The 21,522-nt window shown below is 38.3% G+C and overlaps 1 protein-coding gene across 4 annotated transcripts in view; it reads right to left on the minus strand.

Moving 5' to 3' along the window:
* pax2b (paired box 2b) overlaps window positions 1-21,522 on the minus strand; it is a 44,981-nt gene that overhangs the window by 8,465 nt on the left and 14,994 nt on the right. For all 4 annotated transcript variants that reach the window (XM_084740165.1, XM_084740167.1, XM_084740164.1 and 1 more), the window contains exons 6-7: window positions 15,458-15,633; window positions 9,762-9,876 (exon numbers count right to left, since the gene is read on the minus strand). In XM_084740165.1, the coding sequence (XP_084596291.1) occupies window positions 9,762-9,876; window positions 15,458-15,633 (291 nt within the window). The remainder of the gene's footprint in view (window positions 1-9,761; window positions 9,877-15,457; window positions 15,634-21,522) is intronic.

Consider the following 21,522-nt stretch of genomic DNA (forward strand, 5'->3'; position numbering starts at 1 on the left):
ATGAATTACTGTACTGTTTACTCCACTAAATCTGTTTCATAGGTACAGTTACAGGTTACCTTGCAGATATAAATGATAATCTGTTAATAGACTATGATGCATTGCTTTAGATTAAACTAACAAACAGTATTTTTTAAATTAGCCCCACCCTGATATGCCTCTTCATTAAAATGCTGCATACATTTTAAAGCATGTGTCGTAAAAAATTCAATAATTTACTATATACTGCTCTAAATGGGGTCATTCTGCATAATGAGTGACTTTTGATACTTTTTGCTCTTAAGACTTCTGCAGATGTACATTTTAATGCAGGACATACTATGCTGATGTATTTTTAATTGTAGTAATTCTACGTTTACTTGGGAGAATTATCTTAATTCTATCTAAACAAATGGTTTTTTTTTGTTTTGTTTTTTTTGCAGAGCTTCCACTTCTGCAGTCTGCAGCTTAAAGGCATACTATGCAGGATTTTCTGAATTTAAAAAAAATGGTATAGACTAAAAAAAATCCCTCTCGATCATCACTCATGACCTTGCCCTACCCTCTTGCTGTATTTTCTTATTGTGCTGTGTAACAAACAGCAACAGACAAACCCTGCATATTCTACCTTTAATAAAAACACCACAATGATATAATAGAGTCTGGATTCTGACTTAAAACACAAGGCAAAAAAAGAACCTTTCCATTTGTGATCATGAATCGTATATGATAAAGAAACAATTCAGTCTTATGTTGAACAACTGTTCTCTATTATTTGCAGCAGACCTCAGCACTGATGGCTGTATTGTAGGCGGCCTGGCGAGATGTGTCTTTTGGTTAAGGCACCGAGACTCGCTGAGGGCTGCGGAGTTAAAGAGCTTTACAGAGAAGAGTGAGGTCATGCCGGACCTTTCATTTATAATAAGAATTAGTTAGCCACAAGCCAGTGCACATAAGTCAAAGGGAGCCGTGGGAGTACTGTAGGTGGGGGGTCCAGCAGGGTTGAGGCCATTGTGTGTGCTGGTGTGTGTGTGTAGACATTGGTAACTATTGTCTAACTGTCTCAGCAAACACTGACCCAATCTTTTCCTCATTATTATTGCAGCAGCTACAGCAGTCGTACATGTTTAATAAAAGTAAATACTCTTATCTCTTCATTACCTCGCTTCACAGAGATGAAATACATAATGAGCAGAACCATGAGCAAAACTGGGGATACTGATGATAACTAGGGATGAACAAATAATACTTATTCCTTTACTTTTCCTATTCAAACACTGATTTTTATTCAGATTGGACCACTGGTCTAATACAGTGCTGTTTTCTTGTTTGTTTTACGGTGAAAATAATCCATTTTAAGGCTGTTCCTAACTAAACGTGGACAATCTCATACACCAACCTCCATTAACGTTGTCGCCAATTTTAGTGATACTGCTTAAGAAGGTTTATTAAAATATACTTTTACAATTTTATAACATCAGAGAATGATGAGAATGATTGTTTGTTTCACTTCACAGTTTTGAGGCTGTAACAAAGCATCAGTTCTGTGGACGCTCTCACACACCAAAGTCTGTTAATATTTGTGCAAATTTTAATTATATTGTTCTAGAAACCTTATATAATTGCATTTATACACTTTCTTAACATCAGTGAGTGATGAGAAACTGTTTAATGAGGGTCAGTCACAATACCAGTGTTGTTTTTGTTTTGTTTTGTTTGTTTCAGTGATGAAACCGATCGGTTTTGTGGCTGTAACAAAGCATCCTTCCTGTAATATTTGTGCAGTCATAATATTGCTCTGAAAGCTTTATAGTATTGCAGTTTTTACAACATATAACATCAGTGAATGGCGAGAAACTGTATTTAATGTGGGTCGGTCACTTCTAGCCAATACCTGATCAATATTAGCCCTGATACCGATCCAGTGTATCGCTTCAGGGCATCAATACTTTCAACTTAACCTTCATTGGAGAGTTCAATTGTCATTCTAACCTTCAATAGCAATGATAAAACCACACATTGTAGTGTTTTTTGTTTTTTATTAAGTAGATGAGTATTTTGGTAAAAGCACAAATATACAAAAGCAAAAGATTTGAGCTGGAATAATTCAGTATGTGCTGTATTATCCAATTAATAAAAGTGAATGATGTCATCAGCAGTTTTTTTCAACACTTGCTGACTCTGATAATAATAATCCCAGCCTCTGTTGAATCCTGTTTTTGTATATTCCAGGATACAGTTGGCAGTGACTGCCAGCAGCTCTGTGACTGTTGCTTTATGTCCGCTTTAAAGCCCTCTTTCAGAGAGGCGCCGGTTCGCAGAACTCTCTGTACAGCAATGATAGCCTCATTAGCTGCTTCCTAGCCTTTGTTGTTTTTACAACAGAGATGTGTGTCCAGATTCTCATTAAAAGATGGGCTTCTTTATATTGTCTGCTTCCTCTGACAGTCCCCTTAGATTGAACGCCAGCAAATCAAGCTATTTATTTTCCCCTGCCCTCTTTTCTTTCCTTCCCTGCGAAAATCAATTCAAAGATTTTTTGGTTTGCTGTTACAAAAGCCTGTTGATTTCCGTCTTAATTTGAGAAGTGGCTTGAAACGGTCACTGCTGAGCTGGGAATACAGTATTTCCTGCTTTTAGAGTGCCTTGAAAGATCTGATTTTCACACACCAGATCGTTTGAAGTCTTGTGCTTTTGCAGGTATTTGACTAAAAGGTACAAACTCAGAACAAATGTCACCATTAAGTACTGCTGATTTTCCTGATTTGAACTGCACAGAGTGACTGAAAACATCATGCAGCTTAGACTATTTTCCTTATACTGTGAGAATACGTAGATTCTTTGGTTTTATCTCAACCCACAACAGCAAGAGGGACCGTGACAAGAGGGATAATGTTCTGTTTTTGCATTAGCATCAACTCAGTTTCTTAAAACACAAACAGAAAAGCAGGGTGACCTTCTCTTTATTTGGCACAGAAACAAAGTCGTTTGTGAATGACTCTTTTGCTTGCAAGAGTATTAAATTTAGCATGACAGGGACACCTTCATGTTTGCTACAACAACAACCAAAAATCTTTGACCTCCATTTTCTAGGCTATATGCAGAATGGGGCAATTTATCACCAGCCAAAAAATCTCAGCACCCTAATTAATTACAACTAAGTAAAGAATGTTTGGAGAGCCAAATTGCTTTAATTCCCCAAACACCGGCTGAAAGTCATTCATTATCAAATGTGTGCTCAAAGGTTAGTTTGCTTTTGTGAAGACGAAATAAGCATTAATTTCAGAGCCCGGGCCTGTGGGGAGAACGGCGAGCGGTTTGTCATGAGGCCACACGTCACTGACGGCAGGTTCGCTGTCTGATCTTTGCTCGCTGCTCACTGGACAACAGCAGGTCTCGATACTTTCTGTGCAGTTCACCCTAAGAGCACTCACTCACCCTAATTGCATGTTAAAGGGACAGTTCAGATTATCTGAAGGGTTGTTGCGGATAGCCAGTGTATTACCTGCAGAGGATGCTGGTTGATATGCCCCAGTTTACCCACTTTTTAAAAAGGTCCATCTAAAATATACACTACATTTAGCATATTTTGAAAACTTTACCTTGCCATCAGACAGCCTTTTATAATGGGAAACCACTGTTACAGTGTCAAATATCACTTAACCAGACTCCATTCATAAAAGCAGTCACTTTACCTCGCAGACAATGGGAGTATCTGGTCTACTGCTGCCTTGATTGGTTAGTTTGTTTGTGTTATCGTGTGACTATGGTGAATCTGAACTAACTTTTTAAAACACAGAAGTCACACAGTAACACAAACAAACTAACTGATCAAGGCAGCAGTAGACGAGCAACTTACGTGGTCTGTGAGGTAAAATTGCTGTTTTCGTCAGTGGAGTTTGGTTGGTTTGGAGAGGCTGATATTTAGCTTTTAGTTTTAGCATTTCCCATCAGAAAAGCCTGTCTGATGACAAGGTAAAGTGGTGAAAATATTGCAAAAAAACAAAACAAAACATACATTTAAAGTGATATTAACTTTTACATTGCTGTTGGTAATACACTGACTCAGTGGTTCCCAGACTGGGGGGTATAAAGCTACTGCCAGGGGGCAAGCGTGGATGACCAGGGGAGAAATATGAAGTTAAATGACCTTTTTATCAGGTGCTTCCCCTGTTATTAAAAACTGAAACTGTCACAAGAGAATTGTGGCACCCCTACTTTAAATAAGTACCTCACACAATCCCACTTCAAATAAAACTATCCCTTTAATGGTTGTTTTTGCTGGATGAAGTTTTGTTGGGAGAATTGACAGGAGGGGATAAAGGAGTGTTTGGAGCTGGCAGCTGCTTGAGGAGGAGAAGTGTCATTGACACAGGGGCTTTAAGCCTTCGGAGGCCTCCATTAACAGGCCCAGCAGGGAATACGTTTAAAGAGTCTTCAGTATGCAGTCACTGAGTGGAGATGTGTAAAACTCCCACTGAGTGCTCTAGGGAATCCGCTCGGCTCTTGAAAAAGATGGCTCTTAAGTCTGAAGCACCATCAAGAAAACAGGTGGGCTCCGGCTAATTTCAGAAAATACAGAAACTCTCTATAGAAATAGTGGACAATTGGCCATATCAAGGCCATCTCTCCATTTATTTCTCAAAATACACAAAAAAGTTCAGAGCTCCTCCTTCTGCTATTCATAAATTCACCCACGGCTCACACTATTTGAATTTTAAGCAGTTCGAATGAACAAGAATAAGAAGCACTTGAGATGAAATCCATCTCTCGAAGGGAATTCATCAAAGAAATTACTTCCCATATCAACAATAGAAATTACCTCACAATATGCAATTGTCCTATCCACATATTCATGGAACCCTTTGGTGTTTTTATGGGGTAAGAGGGACTATTTAGCAGGTAATACAGCATTAATGTGGAGGAGAGGGAGAGAGAAAAAAAGCTGTTTTAATGGAAGTGGCTTCTTGCCTCTGAATTTCGATGATGTGCACAATGCCCTTAAATCCCTTTCTTATTTGAGCCTGCTTTGCAGGTACTTTTGAGCCTTAATAGGATAAGCAGAGGACACAAAAGATTTCTATCTCTGAAGTCTTTCACTTCACTGAGAATCCCGATCTCTGGCAATGAGCACTTCATGAATCATTCATTTTTAATAGATTATGCAAATTCCGGGACATAAAATCAACAAGATCAATAACTGCAGGCATTTTAATTGGTGTTCGAAAACATTTTAAGGATGAACATAATCTCCAGTTCTTTCCCCCGTAAAGACACAATTAATTCGAAATTGGATCTCGGCCTAAATACTGCAGATAATTTACTACTTTTTGCATGGCTTAAAATTCCTCTGGTAGGCTTATCGCTGGCAAGTAAACTGTAATACTCAGCCATTAGAGGGACCACACACCTGAATATCACCTAATATCCACACAGGCAGCCAGGCAGGCGCTGAGGGAAAACCAAGCAGAGGAGCCACTAACTAAATGCTAATTACCAAGTGGAAGTCAGAGTGATGTTTGTTCCTTTAGTTTGACCTTTATTTCTCGACACTGTAAATTCATCCATGACACAAAGATTTTAGTCCAGTCCACACAAATGCTGAGGACTGACATGAAAACATGAAACTGACATAATTCCTGTATGTTAAATCAGCCAGTATTGACGTTTGCCTTTATTTTACAAAAAAATATAAAGCTGATGTGGTCTAATTACTTTAGAGCACATACATTGTGCACTTAGAATTATTTTGGCAGATGAATAAACTAAACTGGTTATACAAATATGTAAGAGCTGCACTGTTATGCTGAACACAAAATGTTTTTCACACTATATAAAACTGCAGCAATTCCCTGTGTTTTACCCACTTATTACTTTCTTGTGCACACAATTTAGTAAAACTGAGTCAAATCAACATTTATTTTTAGGGGCAGGTGCAGCATATTTAACATACTTCCCAGCATGCATTGTGGTAGCATTAAAACTGTCCTGAGACCCTTATTTTGTACAGTTTGAAGAAAAAATATATGAAAAATATATGATGGAAGTTTGCTGCTTGTCTGCATTTTAAGATAAGTCATGTTTGCTTGCATTCACAATAATGAAAACACTGCGATCCATTGTTAGCAGTGAAATCAGTCCCTGACTCACTTAAAATTTAAGAAATTTAACCTCTTTGTCTGAAATGAGGAACTGACTTCTCAAGCTGAGAAAATGTTAAAGGAAAAATCAAATTTGTATGTAATTACATCAGTGTGACAGAAGAGTTGTTTTCTAAAGTACATTTGACTAAAATCTTAAGGCAGCAAAGACACTAAATTTTTTTAAGTTAAGACAAAATTTTACAGTGAGATGCAACTGGTGCTGAAATCTCTTTGTGTGGAGTGAAGATCTGACTCTTCAAACTGAGGAAATGTAAAAGAAAATCAGATTTGTTTGTAATGTTCATGTGACTGAGCAGTTGATTCAGTTTAACTTATCTTAAGCTTATTAAACAAGTTCAGTTAACTTACATGTTTAAGTTGAACCAGCTCAAAACTGCTTACAGTGCACATTATAAGTTTTTGTGTGCAAGCTGTTTACAATAAACTTGAGTTAGCGTTTACATCGTAACACAAGGAAATCAAATGTGTTTGTAATGTTTGTCAGCATGATTGAACCGTTGTTGGTTCAACTTAATATCTTAAGTTTATTGAAAATATGTCACTCAAGCTCAGTTAATCAATTACAAAACTCTTTGTAAATGAATTATTATACCTTACTGCAATTAACTTACAGTTTTAAGTTGAACAAGCTCAAAATTATTTACTGTGCACATTAAAAATTTTGGGTGCAAGCTGTTTACGATGAACGAATTGGCGAAAGGGCATGGAATAAACTTATTTACTATCACAAAAGCAACTAATGTGCTTCTCATACACACACACACACACACACAGACAGACAGACACACTGATATGCATACAATCCCATCTTTCTTCGTCTACATGTCTCTTTGCACCTGTAAAGCAGTAAGGAGACCCTCTCTCTGCAGAGACCATCTAAAATATCCCAGGTGCAAACAAAGCCGCCTGCAGAGCCAGACCTGCTTTTTCTACAGAGGCCATCAGTGCACAAAGGACAAACACACACCTTTCTTCTCAGGAGGCCTGCCTTACAGGGGAAATCTACCTCCCACATATTAATGAGAAAAGGGCCCTTTCTTTTCTCATAAGGCTGCTTGGCTATCATTTGAGAAGGGGGGCTGCTGCAATTTTCAATCACCCTGTCCTCCCCCACGCAGAACTCGTTGCCTTTGATGGCTGCTGCATAATTATATGAATTTTAATAAAAGCTCTGTATATTAATCTCAGGCCCCCGACAGTCATCGTAAACTTTCAGTAAACTTAACCTTCTTCTTGGTAATAACACGGCAACAACGAAACAATATTTCAATTAGCCAGGCAGTCATTAACTGTGACAAGGAGAGGAGACGACGAGGGGGGGGGGGAGAGAGAGGGAGATAGGGAGGGTGAAATAAATGATCATGGTGTTAGAGTTAGGCGGCAGAAATGCCAAAGCGTATTTACCGAGGCACATTACTCGTGCTTTGAGACACACAAACTGTCTCCCGGCGAACAAATCACAGGAGCAACACAGCAGCAGCCAACAAGCAGTCACTCCTGCATGGTGGCCCTTTTTTTTTTTTTCTCCACGAGACCTTGCTCTGATACACAGTCATAGTTCTGATGTGCTGACACCCAAAGGTCCTTGTCCAGCGGTGACTGAACAGCTCACCCCACCCCTTCCGACTCCACAATCGCTCTTATCGCCGTGCTTGCTCAGCAAAAAAGCAGACCGGGGACAGCTGCTAAGCTTTTATGGCATCATCGTACCACCTTTTCAGCTCAGAGTGAAACAGTATTAAAAAAGTCTTCACACTTAACTTTTTGGTTTACTTTTATTTTCACACATTTTATTCTTTTTTTGTCAATTGCACAAGCATTTTTTTTAGTCTTTTACATCCCAGTGAGCACAAACCAGGATCCCAATGTTGATTTTCTAGTTGATAACTGGTTGATATTTGGTCTGAACATGTTTCTGGCCTCGTTTCAACCAGTAAAAATGCAGTTACAACATCAAAACACAAATTTGTTAAGTATTTCTCATAATTTCTTCACTTGATTGACAGCGAGATGATATTTTTAACTGTGAAGGTTTCTCACCAAAGTCAGGTGAAATCTGGTCAACATGAAGACATAATTAACAATAATAATTATGACACATTTAATTTTTCGTATAAAAAGTCATGAAAAATGAACTATATGCACCATAATCGCACGACAGCCATTTCCTGTAAGCCCACGCTCAGGGTGGGAAGCTCAAACATCGTACTGCTGTGTTCAAGGTTGCAAGTCTTATAAACAGAGAATCTGACAAATTGTTGTTATGTCATCACTTCCTGAGTGATCAGCGGCTGAAAAGACCATCAACAGTGAAAATCTGGAGAGCCTCTGGATCATAATTCAAAATAAAACAACATATATTCAGCCACTTCCTAGCTAACGTTATCTTCAGATAGTGTTACATGATTCAGTAGAAAGGCTTAAATTAAATCTTCTGTTGATATTTCAGAATTAACACAGTTTCTATCGTATCCTGTAGCACTAATCACAGAAGTTATGAGGTTGTTAATGCTAATGCTAATGTTAGCAGTTATCCCATGGTAGCTGGGTTATTAAATATGTTGCCTTAGATTGAAATACAGCCCCATTTCTGATTTTAACTATCTGTTGTCTTTTCAGTTGTTGATCAATCAGGAGCCGGTGAACGATTTGTCAGATTTCATATGTTTAAATGATTTACAATGACATGATCCTTTTGCTAACGATATTTGAGCTTCCAACCCCGGCTACGTGGTGCCATCAAGAAGCTTCTAGGACATCAGAACAGCAGACGTTCTGCATGTAAATAAAGATAATGTTCTACTTGTTGTAGTGTAGTTGTAGAATGTGCGTTCGCATGTAAAAAGAGCAACAAAGATGCTTTATTAAACAAGTTTCACCATAGTCCACTGGAAATTTCTTGGACCCAGTAATACTGTTTTCTATGAACTTTTGTGATTGAAATGGAGAAATGCATGTTGGGCAATTTGCATAATTAGCATAATAAGCTCATTTTCTGATAAAATAAAGAAAACATTTTTAAAAAATTGTCAGACTTCCTTTGCACATCAGTGTGAATCGTGTGAAACATTTAGGGCTTTGGGATTTCGGGGCATCACAATGATGGACTGGATCACCTTTCTAAGTTAACTAAAAGCAAAATTACAGCCATTTCCAGTTGTTGCCAACTACTGGCCTCATTATGCTAATTACTCTAATTGCCTAAGATGTAGTTCTTAGTAACAAAACTTAAGCTCAGCCTTTAGATGACATTTTAATCATAAAAGTTCACAGGAAATAACATTACTGGGTTTCATATCCATAAAGAGATTTCCATTTGGCAAAGGTTTGTGAAGTGTGTAGCAAAATTGAGAAATTTCGGTGTAGTTACTTAATTAGGCCTGAAAGGATGAAAAATGACACTGTGCAAAACCCGTGAAATGGTCTAAATGTGAACGTTCAGTAAATTTCCTCAAATAGTCGGTGAAAAAACTTCCACTTTCACTTTTTTAAAATTCTGAACATCTTTCAAACGGTCTTTTTACTAGAAAATGCTCACTGGGATTGTTCAAACCCCCTCAGCTGAAGCTGTGGCTCACTCAGCAGCATAAAGGCGTACTGTATGGCACTTGATCTTACCTACAGGGTAGCTTTGCGACACACTGGGGCCCAGGTCTGGGTTGGCGCTAGAGGATAAACTGGGCTTGACTTCGTCCAGGCTGGAATTCAGGGCAGGGAGCGAGTACTCATTAGCCTGGGAAAAGGACAGTTGAATCATTACACAACCAAACAATACCTAGATGGAAATCCTCCCTTCTCCTCCTCCATTAAGCGCTCCGCACACACACAGGCCTGCGCGAGTATAAATTTGTATGAGAGCATTGTGTGTGCGTGCTTGTGTGTGTGTGTGTTCAAGCTGCAGGGTGGCAGTTCAAGCATATCATGAATGTATTTTGGTATTGTCTGAGAGGAAGTGGGATTTTGAGATGAGTGAAAAGCCAAGGCGTCAGCTGGCCCTTTGTGCTTGACTGCAGTCCTACCCCTGATCAGCCAAGGGAGAAAGCAGTTCTGCTTTGTTACAGGCACACCATGTGGCCCTGTTTGAGAGACACCATTCACCTTTTTTTCCCCTTCTTTTTGCTTTTAATTTGGAGTCTAAACCACCTTTAAATTTCATTACCTCTTATCTGTGAATAGAATCACTTGTACAACTTGCACTTTTTGTAACCTTTCAACTCTCTGAGGTTTTGCTTCTTGTGCGCGTTCATATGTTGTGTTAAAGGAATCGTTCACCCAAATCACACACAGACACACAAATTTTTTTTTTTTAGCCGTATGGCAATGCAGATCAGCGATGCAGACCTAAGTTTTGAGATTTCCGCTTCTGAAACTTCCATCTCAACTTTAACAGAGGCGAGTGGAATTTGTGCGTTTTTTGCAGCTTGAATTTTTCAAAATAACACTGAAAATCTTACACGCTACAGCTCGATATAATTTCAAAATATCCAATACTGGTGCTGATGTGATACCTGAGTCAATACCAACAGTGAAACAGCACTTTTGTCCGTTTTCCCCTCATTTATCTAATTTTTGTTTTTAATTTAGAGTCTGAAAAACCTTAAAATTTCATTACCTCTTATCACTTATACATCTTGCACTTTTTGTCATTTAACTGTGTTTTTGCTTCTTGTGCGCATTCAAATGTTCCATTAAAGGGCTAGTTCACCCAAATCACAAAAACATATTTTCAGATCATTTTGGTTTTATGTGCCTAAGAGATTCTCTCTAGAGAAAGTTCAGTGTCCTTTAAGTTCATTTACGCTTTAACAGAGCTGAGTGGAATGTGTGCTGCTTTAATTTAAAGGAAAATCTTAATTCAAAAAATGATAGGGCTTTGTATCGTTGAAAATTCCCAATACTACTCTCAATATGTGTGAAAATAAAGTGGCATAAGGACAGGTTAGATCAAATTATCTCACATACTGTTGAGATGGGCTGTGGCAGGATCCACACATTTTGAGTATTTATTGCTTAATGTAATTCTTTGTGATTTTCCTAATTATGCTGTGTATAGTGTCTTTTTGAATGTATGAGCTTTCCATACATCTTCACAGCAAGGACCACAATGGAAATAAGAATACTGGCTTTTTTTGAATTATGTAACACTTTCTGAAAAATTTTATATGGAGCTAATATCCTGTATTTATTAACTTTTTATTGCCAGAATAAAATCAGTCAATCAACCACAATTCCTTAAGTATCAATACCTTTTTTTTTTACTTATACTTACTTATTTTAACTTACTGTTTTGTCTCTTTTTAACAGAACCTTTCTTCATTTAATAAACGAAGCCAAACTTTTCAAATCTTTGATGTTTTCTTAACACAGTATGAAATCCTAAATAGTATGAAAATTATAAAGTTATGATTTTAAAAGACCTGATTTCAAAAAAGGCTTTTGGTCATTGAGATATTTGATATTCAGTGCTACACTAACATATTTCAGTTTGTGCCAAAAAGTTTTTCCAGAAACAACGTCCTGGATAATCACAAGAAATCAGTTTTTACTGGCACTGTTTCCTGATTAGAAAACACACTCACACACACACACACAAAAAAAAACAGTCCCAGCCAAGTCTGTGGATTATCCAGAGTAACTGGGACATTGTTTCTGGAAGTGTTTTTTTGTTTGTTTGTTTTTAAGAAAAACACTTGGTTTGAGCTCCACAAACAAAATCCCATGGAAGCATTAAAGTCAGAGGCAGATATAAAAAAAAATAAACAAATGTATGTTTTTGTAATTTGGATTAACTGAGTCTTTAATTAATTTTACTCAAGCTTCCTTTTTCTTCTTCTTCTTTTTTTTTTAACAGAATGTTTCTTATTATTAAACAAAATGAAGCCAAACTTGTCAAATGTTTGGAGGTTTCTAAACACATCTGAAATCATAAATAGTCAGACTGCTTCAGGCAAAGTTATGATTTAAATTAGAACATATCTGATTACAAAATAAGTAACCAGGACTATGAATCTGACCGGGCTTTCGATGTCAGCTTTCAGCACCTGAGATTTATATTTCAGTGCCAACAATGTCCATTAACAATGTCCTGGTTACTTTGGATAATCAACAGAAATAAGTTTTAGTTGGGTCTGTCTCCTGAGTGGAAAGCACCTCTATTAAAAACCGTTTGCAGCCAAGTCTGTGGATTAGCCAGAGTAACTGGGACATGGAAGTGTTTCTAAAGAAAAATGTTCATTAGGCCTACTTTGAGCTCCACAAAATAATCAGCAAATGTGTCTTTTTGTAATTTGGGTGAAGTGACCTGCTAATTTTGCTGAATCTAAAAGTTATCTCTCCCCAGCTCGTCTCTCGTGTTTCCTTTTGTAGCTCCTCTAAAAGACACTCCTGGCAGATGTTAGCAGTGGTGTTTTTTTAATGAGATGAGACTTCCGGAGTCTGAGTGTTGACAATGTTTGTCCGGGGCCCACTGTGAGCCTGAGTGGCTCAGTGGGCCGCGCTCCCACAGGGGGACGCCCGTGACCCCGCTCTTGTCTGCCACTATCACCGATAAACTCTAATTGTCTGCTACAACTGTTCACTGGCACAATGTCGGATGTTTTCCTCTATTCTCGGAGGCTTCAGACGCCAAACAGACGTTTTATCATGCAGATAAAGGGCAGAAGGGGGAAAACTGAAAAGATAGGTCTGAAAGGGATGACCAAATGGCTAGCAGAAGTGTGGGAGGGGTGAATCCATTGAGTTTTGCATCTCCAGAATGGGTTTTTAATGCCTCGCTACAGAACCCAGACACTGGCTAATAGGGCAAGAGGAAAAAAAAAAAAACGTGAGGCACCCATGAAAGGGAAAGTGTTCTGATTAATATTGCATTAAATTAAACCTGATTTTTCTAGACTGTTCCTGGCCTCCTTTTTTCTTTTTTTTTCTTCCCTTACTTGCCCCCTTTTTTAGTCTAACCCTTTTCCCTCTGCCTTTTAATACTCTCCCTGACGCTCTTTGTGATTGCAAGTCATTTCCAATTCGTTTTGGTATTGATCTTCCAGTAGAAATCAGTTTTGTAATTAGCTGCAAATTAGGCCCTCTTCTGGAGGTGAGGCCTGTCCCACTGATTTATCACCTGCGTAATTCGCCCCGATTGGAGAGAAATTAAAATGAACTCAATTAGGCGACTGCTTTTGCTTTATGGGTCCGACTTGTAGTTTGGTGGGAGAAATTAATAGTCTCTTGTTGTTTAATAGTATAATGAAAGTAAATAAAGGTTATCCATTGTAATAAGCCCAGAGCTTTTAATAAGCGGTTGGTTTGTGGCTGTCGTTTTGGCGTGGGGGGTGGCTGTTCCCCAAACGCCTCTTAATTTTTGAAATGAGGATGGATGGCGGGCGTGGCTGTAATATGAGAAGGAAGGAGAAGGTTTCATACATCCATTTCATGAATACATGTTACAATAAAGGCAGCCTTCAGTCATTAAACGTCAAGATGTGACACAGAGCTGGAAATTAAACAACAAAGGCGAGAAGAAGCAGTTGAATAACACAGCAAAAAAATGAAGAAAAATCTAGGTATTGATTAATTTCATGTTGCCTCACTGTTATTCTCAATTATAGGGGATACAAGGAATGTGTTTTTCATCACAAAATCAATAATGTGTGGGAGTTTTCCTGGTGATCCCTCCAGCATTATACATGCTTGGTTGTAATCCAGAGCTCGGCCATCTCAGACGTTTCTTTAATTAGTTTCTGGATATGGTTTGGGAATATTTGTGACAAAGGTGTTTTTTTTTGTGTGTGTGCGTGTGTGTGTGTGTGTTTGTGTGTGTGTGTGTGTGTGTGTGTGTTTCATTCAGTATCACGTGCACCATTTGGGTGAATGTACACAACCCTGTCTCCTAGAAATTCTGTTTGTAAACTGTTTTCATTATTAGATTGTGGCAACAACGTCATTCCTGCCTCTTTGAAACATTTATATAAACACTGGATTCGCAAGGAAGTGGACGAGGTCGATGGCGAGCGTTTAAACTTCAGGACTTTAAAGGGCCGTCCACATCAAGAACGATAACTATAACGATGATTTTAAGTATATTGTTTAAAACAAATGTTCAATCTCAATCTTAAGCGGATGGTGGTGTCCAGACCACAACGATTTTTAAAATAATATATTTATAATCACTGCTGTAGTTATCGTTCTTGGTGTGGACGGCCCTAAACGCCACACTCTGCAGTTCACATCCAGACTCCAGAAACAAAAGCAGAAATATCATGATGTTGGGTAAATTAAGGCCACAAATATGCTTTGGTTACAGTTGGGGAAAGACCATTATTTTGTTTCAGTGTAAATAAATAAAGTATAATAAAGTGTACTGCAAGTTAAAGCTCGACCGATCCTGGATTTTTGGGGCTGATAGTAAGGAGTAAAAAAACTTCTGATATCAATATATCAGCCGATATTGTTTATACAGACTATAGAATATATACATAAACAAACATTTTTTGCATGTTTTTTCCTTCCAGTGTGGTTATGAAGGCTTGTCATGAAGATAGATAATATACATTTATATTGTTGTTGTCGAATTTTGTTGTCGTTTTTATTTTTTATTTTTTTACATAAATCAATGCTATTGATTGAATCTGTCTGATTTACAAATATGTAACATAAGAAACATTAAAAAGAGCTTGTGTCTAAACTTAGATCTTCAGACTGTCAGCAAAACATCATAACTCTACCAGGACTCCATCTTGAATGACATACTGTAGGCATGGGAGAAGTTATCCTTCATTGCTTTCTGCCAGACAGGCTTTATGCCTCAGTTATTTAAAAAAACAAAAAAAACAAAAAAACATTTCATATACATAAACAAATTTTCAAATTTTCCACTATTCATAAACGATGAATCCACGATGATATAAAATATATAATAAATATATATATAAATAATAAAAACAATCTTCCATTACAAAAAGTTTTCATAGTGGTGAACATTGCCAACTTATATAGACTGTATACCTGTATAACTGAATATCAGGCCTATAATATTGGTCAGGCTCTGTGCAAGGTTGCCTATTTTGACAGAAAACAAATTAAATATGTTGTCACTGAGTATTTTACGTATAACTTCAGTATCAACATTTTTGTGTTCTCGCCAGGTACAATAATTAACAACATTTTCCCATTATGTTAAAGGAAAATGTATTTTGGTTTGCATTTCCCTCAGAACCGTTTGCTCTTGCAGATTAATTGTATACAAACATAATTTCTGTGAGACAGGGCTGATTTGGTGAGTGTGTGGAGAAGAAGTGGCGTGTTGCAGCAGTGCTACTAACCTGTTCCGGTTTGATATGCTCCGATGTGGGGAAGACGTCAGGGTACGAGGGGCGTTCAAAGACCCGGTCCAGCGCTTCCAGCTGCTGCTGGGTGAAGGCATCTGCCCTAAGGTGTTTCCGTAAACTCTCCACACTACCCTGAGAATCACTGTTTGGGCCAGAACCATCTGAACCATCTACAAGAAGAAAGAGCAACAGTCGAGACACTGACCCCGGGAAGCTGGCCTTCACTTCAAGCTATATGCACTTTATATTCTCCTCATGTGTTTTCTTCCTGTACCACCTCTGTGGGGGATCTGAGGAGGACAGAAAGGGATGGAGTGCAGGTTTTTCCACTCCTTAATGGCTGTAGTGAGCCACTGGCTACATCACACAGGCTTTTCCCTGCACCCCCCACCACTGTGGTATAACACCATCATGATCTGAGAGCCCTCTGGTAATTGATGGATTACCATCACTTGCAAATATATACATGTTGTGGCAAGCGTGTATACTAATGAAAGCAGCAGCTAGAGCCCATTATAGTGCCTTTTCATTCCAGCCAGCCTCTTTCTTTCCTCCCCAAAACCCAAATCAAGAGCAGTTTCTTTAAAAAGCACAATTTCCCTTTTCTCACAATTCAATACCGCTCTCATTCTCTGCGAGTGTGTGATTCCATTTGGAGGACAAGAGGCTGAATAAAATCGTACAGTCTAGTTCAATCATCCTGCTCTCCAAACACAGGAATTTTCTCCCGACTCCTGACCTGATTACCCGACTGTTGGGAGAAGGATGCCTTAGCTTTTCCCGTTGTCACTTGCGTTGCGATGCTTTAAAGCCTTTACAGACCATCCTACCATACCTCCTCCTCTTTTTTTTTATCCTCGCCCGCCCCCCCTTCCACCTCTCCTGGCTGCAGTGTCTGTAGGTCTCCTCCCCGGATCCCAGCAAGCTTCAGCTCCCTTACAAATCTGTCATTCTAAATTTGCGGCAGATTATGTTCTCCCCTCAGTGGGAGAGCGGTGATATATGATATGCAAGGCCCCTATTGATTGCCTGATCTGGTGGCAAGAGGGAGCTGAAATGAACTTGAAATGAACATCATGCCTCAACTCATTGTGCGTATAATACTCTACTTAATCCCACATTTTTCTCTGCCATGGAATTCAATTGATCAATCATGTCTGTGTGATAGTACCATTTGGGAGGGTTATTGCCATTCTATTCTGCTGCTTGACCTTTTTTCACAGGCTGAGGCCACAGGATGAACCCGACTCTGCCATGAAGAGCCGAGAGGAGCCATAAAAGAGTGTGTGAGCAGGTGTCTGAGCCCGTGTGAGTGTGTGTAACCTGAAATTGTGCTGATAGCTGCAAAAATGTCAACTAATAAATAAGTTATGAGTGTGCTAACCATGTCTTGTTAACCGTTTATTCAGTTTTCTCTGCACAAAGGAAGTATTTACAATAGATGCACCGATCCGACACACCAATATCGACATTATTAGATCAGCTGGGTTTTCGCTGCATGTGACCAAGCTGTGCTATACTTGGTTTCTTTGTCATAAAAATCAAAGCCAGTTCAGTGGTCTGCCAAATCAGTAGTCTCTGTCTTTATGTTACCAAAAATGTATGACAAAGAGTTTTAAGTGGTTATAGAACAATCTCAATTTAATACTGATGCAGACCTACATAAGAAAACAAGACCATAAGCGACAAGATTGGCTATTTCTACTGTATATAGTTATAGTATTTAGATAATTTTATTTTTTATGTTATATTTTGTGGTCATAGCGGTGGAAACTACCGCATTTGTCCATAGGGGCCTCCAAAATCAACACAATGCGATTTAATTAAGCCTTAAATAAGGGAAAGGAGAGCACTGGTCACGTGTTTGAGGCAGGATTTTCAAATTGGGGTATCATATTGACAGAGAAAAAGTTGGACTGGAGCAACACTGTCATTTACCTTTCATAGTATCATCTGCTTGTGAAACTCCTGAAAGCTCTGATATGATATGTTGGAAATACATAGTTTTCACATAACAGTAATGTGTATTGTGGCACCTACAGACTGTGACGTTTCAGCAATCTCATAAGTTTATTGCGGTCATACTGTGTGACATGGAACTAATAAACTTGGGCACAACATCAGGTTTGATGCATGTAGACTGTACGATGATCACGCCTAATGATCATGGACTGCAGCACAAGTCAATATTCAAGAAAACGTCATCAGCCTGCGTCATCCGTCTGTGCAGCTATAGTGGTAAACAATGAAGCTAAGCAAAAATCGATCTCTTACGACAGTGGTATTTATTTAGTGCATGGAAAAAATTCAAAGAAGAGAAGGAGAATGTTGACATGGTTGTGGCAAGGAAGAACAGGCCGACTTGGAAGGCCAATTTTACAAAGAGAGCTTGAGGCAACATTAAGTATTTGTAGTATGGTAAGCATGCTAAAATAGGATAAATAATCACATGTTTATACACTCTTATTGGTTGGTTAGTAGAGTTGGTTGTAGCAGCAGCCACATTGTGAGATGGTTATTCTAAATTTCTGACACTGTAAGAATTTTGTCCCAGGCTGTCTCTGGTTGCAAGACCATTAGAAAAGCTGTATTCGAACCTCTTTCAAAGTGTGATGTAGGACCAGCAACAACAGAAGATATCACCACATTTCTTCCACACTGGTCATCTTTAGTTGGGTGCAGCCCAACATTGCACAGTTTTGACGCATTTTTTAGTACATATTTTTCCAAAATTTGGCCAAGATTAACATTTTAAATGTTTGTGTCTGTGAAAGAACCCTTAGCTTAGCATTAAGGCTGGAAACTGGGGAGGCAGTTAGTTTGGCTCTTTCCAAAAAAAAAAAAATCTTCATACCAGCACCTCTGACACTCACTTATTGCTTCCAGTCTAAGCTAAGCTAACTGTCTCCTTATTCTAGCGTCATATCTACAGATATGACTCATCCAACTCTGGGGAAGAAAGAAAGTAGTTAAAACTATTAATTTAAGAGGTTAAGACAACTTCCACATGAGAAAAAATCTGTTGCTCACCTGAACATTTCAGTAAGTTCAGGTGAATATTCATCATGTTTTCTGCACAGCCTCAGTGACGAAGGCCCCCCCACCTACTACAGCTGCTGCTGCTTCTGCTTGTCACTTTATCAAACTCAATTGTTCTCTTTGCTACCAAAGCAAATAGAGTCATTAATTACTTTCCATCAGCCGGCCAGAGCCACAACACCTGATCAATACCCCCCCACCATATTTGTCATTCACCACAGTGGAATACACTTCCCACACACAAGACAAACCATCCTGGGTCAACCTACACACTTCTTCCTCCCACTCAAGACACTCCGAGGACAGTCCCATCTGCCCTCCCAGCCGCTCATTCCCGTCTGACAAATCAGCAGCCACTGTGGTCTGGTGATGAAGATCTGATTCTGGTGACATCAGCGAGGTTTAACGAAGCTTTTTTCAAGACTGTCTTCAGCACAAAAACATTTATTTACTTGCACGTGACAAGCCCTCTGTCTAAATTATGACTATCGTCCATCAAAACAGGATGTGATGTTATTATAGAGCCATCAAAGCATCAACAAATGTCAGACTTTAGCATAAAAGTTCGCTTTCTGTTTTCTACTGACAGTCAGTGTTGGCCTCTTTTAACCATGACAACATTTGTTCCCTAATGTTGACCCTTCAGTTATTATTAGGGGTATCACGATTCTTCAAATCCACAGTTCAGTTCAAACCTCGATTTTTGAGTCTTGCTTCAGTTCATATCTTGTTTTTTTTGTTTGATTCTTAGTCTGGGAGAGGAGAGGTTGAATAAGAGAAAATGAGTAGAAAATTATTAAATCAACTATATTAAATTAATTTCAATGAGTAAACAAAAATAAATAAACTTAACTTAAATACATAATATTGCTGAGTGTACATTAAAATGCTGCAGTAACAGAAGACCTGACCTGTCAAACAAATCTGATAAAACTTCACCTGCACAGTCCTGATAAAACAGATTTGTTGAGTATATTAATATCTACTGATTGGACCTCATGTAAGATCTTTTCCATATTTTATCTTAACTTTCTCTTACTTTTGTTTCATACTTTGGGCTCGTACGAGTTTACCACAGCAAACAGGTATAGAATTATATTAGAATTAGAATTGCAGAGTCAATCAATCAATAATTATGAAGTGGAATTTATAGGGTTTTTTTTCTCAAAATTGCTTCAAAATAACGAAATATACAATTCAGTAGTGAAGGACTGAGGCTTAATGTGTTTTCCAACTTGAACTTTAGCTTTTTAGTCACTAATAATTCATGTTTAATAAAAAATATTTACAATTTGCAGAAGTTTTCAGGTGCTGTTAAGTGTCTATTGTGACAACAAGAAGTCAGATCCATTATTTGGACCTTTCCAAATGTGCCCATTATGCAGCGGTGATACTAATCTTTGACCACAGTGGCTTTGTCGGTGCGTTACACGCTTGTCCCGCTCTGTGGTGGTTTATTGATCATCTGTGGAGTTGAGTGTATTCATCTTGACATCAGTCTGTATTAACACTCCGGTAACGAGGGAGCAGCCTCCATCAGATCAGATAACCAGCTCTATAAAGCAGACTCCTCTCTGCGGGTTCGGCACCCAGAGGTCGTGACCCCTGGCAGGAGGCTTTAGCCAACGCAACTCTGAGACCGAGGGCGAGTCTGAGAGACAGCCCGCCAAACAAAAACACAACAGTTACCGTGACTGAAGTGCAGACTGAGGATGTAGAGCAGCTTTTTCTAAAAAGTCAGACTCTAATAAAGGAAGAGGCTGATTTCAGAATAAAAGTGTAAGTGTCCTCACAAGAATAAAAAAGAGTTTCTAGGTTCTTGTTAGTGGCACGAGGAGGTGAGCCGGCACCTTGAGGTCATGGAAGCCCCCCTCAGATGAATGAGCTTCACCCCCTCCTCCTCCTCCTCTCAGTCTGCTCTCTGTTTAAATAACATGTCAACATACATACGCTCTCGTTCCCTTAACACATTGTTATGTATTTCACAATAATACACCTCTATAATTTCCCGCCTGATTCAATTCTCGGCTAATGAAATCAAATTAAAACAAATTGGATGAACTCAGCTGCATTTTGTTTTTCTAATTGAATGTTTGGATTATGTAAACATAAATGAAATACTGCATTTGGAACGTGATTCGTTTGTTCTGCATCAGCAAAGATCTGTGATCAGTGTTAAAAGGGATTAGATGATAAATTGATAAGTAGATCGATGGAAAATTATGAAAATCATTGAAAAATGCCACAAAGCCGCAACAATTAGTTGATTAATCGATTAGTTGTCCTCTATTAAATTAATCGCTATTTTAACAATCGAGCAATTGTTTTGACTTTTCGAGGAAAATGTCCAAATTCTCAGCTTTTAGCTTCTGAATTATGTGTATTTCCTCATTTCTTCACTCTTCTATGACAGTACACAGAATATCTTTGGGTCATGATTAACATTTTTCAGCATTTTCCGACATTTTATTGACCAAACAACTAATTGATTGATCAAGAAAACGATCGAAAATAATTGTTTGTTGCAGCCCTAAAATGCCTAAAGATTGTCTGCCTGCAGCTTCTTAACTGCAGGAATTTGCTGCTTCTATCACTTTTATATCATTGTAGGAGGGAAATTAGACAACATCACTTCTGGGAGTGATTTCTGACATTTTATATGCCAAACAATCAATTGATTAGTAGATTAATGGATAATTAATCGATGCAAATCATCAAAAAATGTCAAGAGTCTCTTAAATGTAAGAATTTGCTGCTTCTATCACTTTTATGTCGTTGTAGGAAAGAAATTAGAAGACGCCACTTCTGGAAAACTGTGGTGGACATTTATTTAAATATTTTTCTGAGAATATACAGGCCAAAAAATAATTTAATCAACAAAATGATCAGAAAATGCTCAAAGATTCTGTGTTTGCACCTTCTCAAATGAGAGCATTTTCCTGCTTTTATCGCTTTTAAATCATTGTAGGAGGGAAAGAAGATGTCAGTTCTGGAAAACTTTTTTGTATTTTCTGACATTT

Source organism: Lutjanus erythropterus, chromosome 17 (genome assembly GCF_056507025.1).
Source record: "Lutjanus erythropterus isolate fLutEry1 chromosome 17, fLutEry1.hap2, whole genome shotgun sequence".
NCBI lineage: Eukaryota > Metazoa > Chordata > Actinopteri > Lutjaniformes > Lutjanidae > Lutjanus > Lutjanus erythropterus.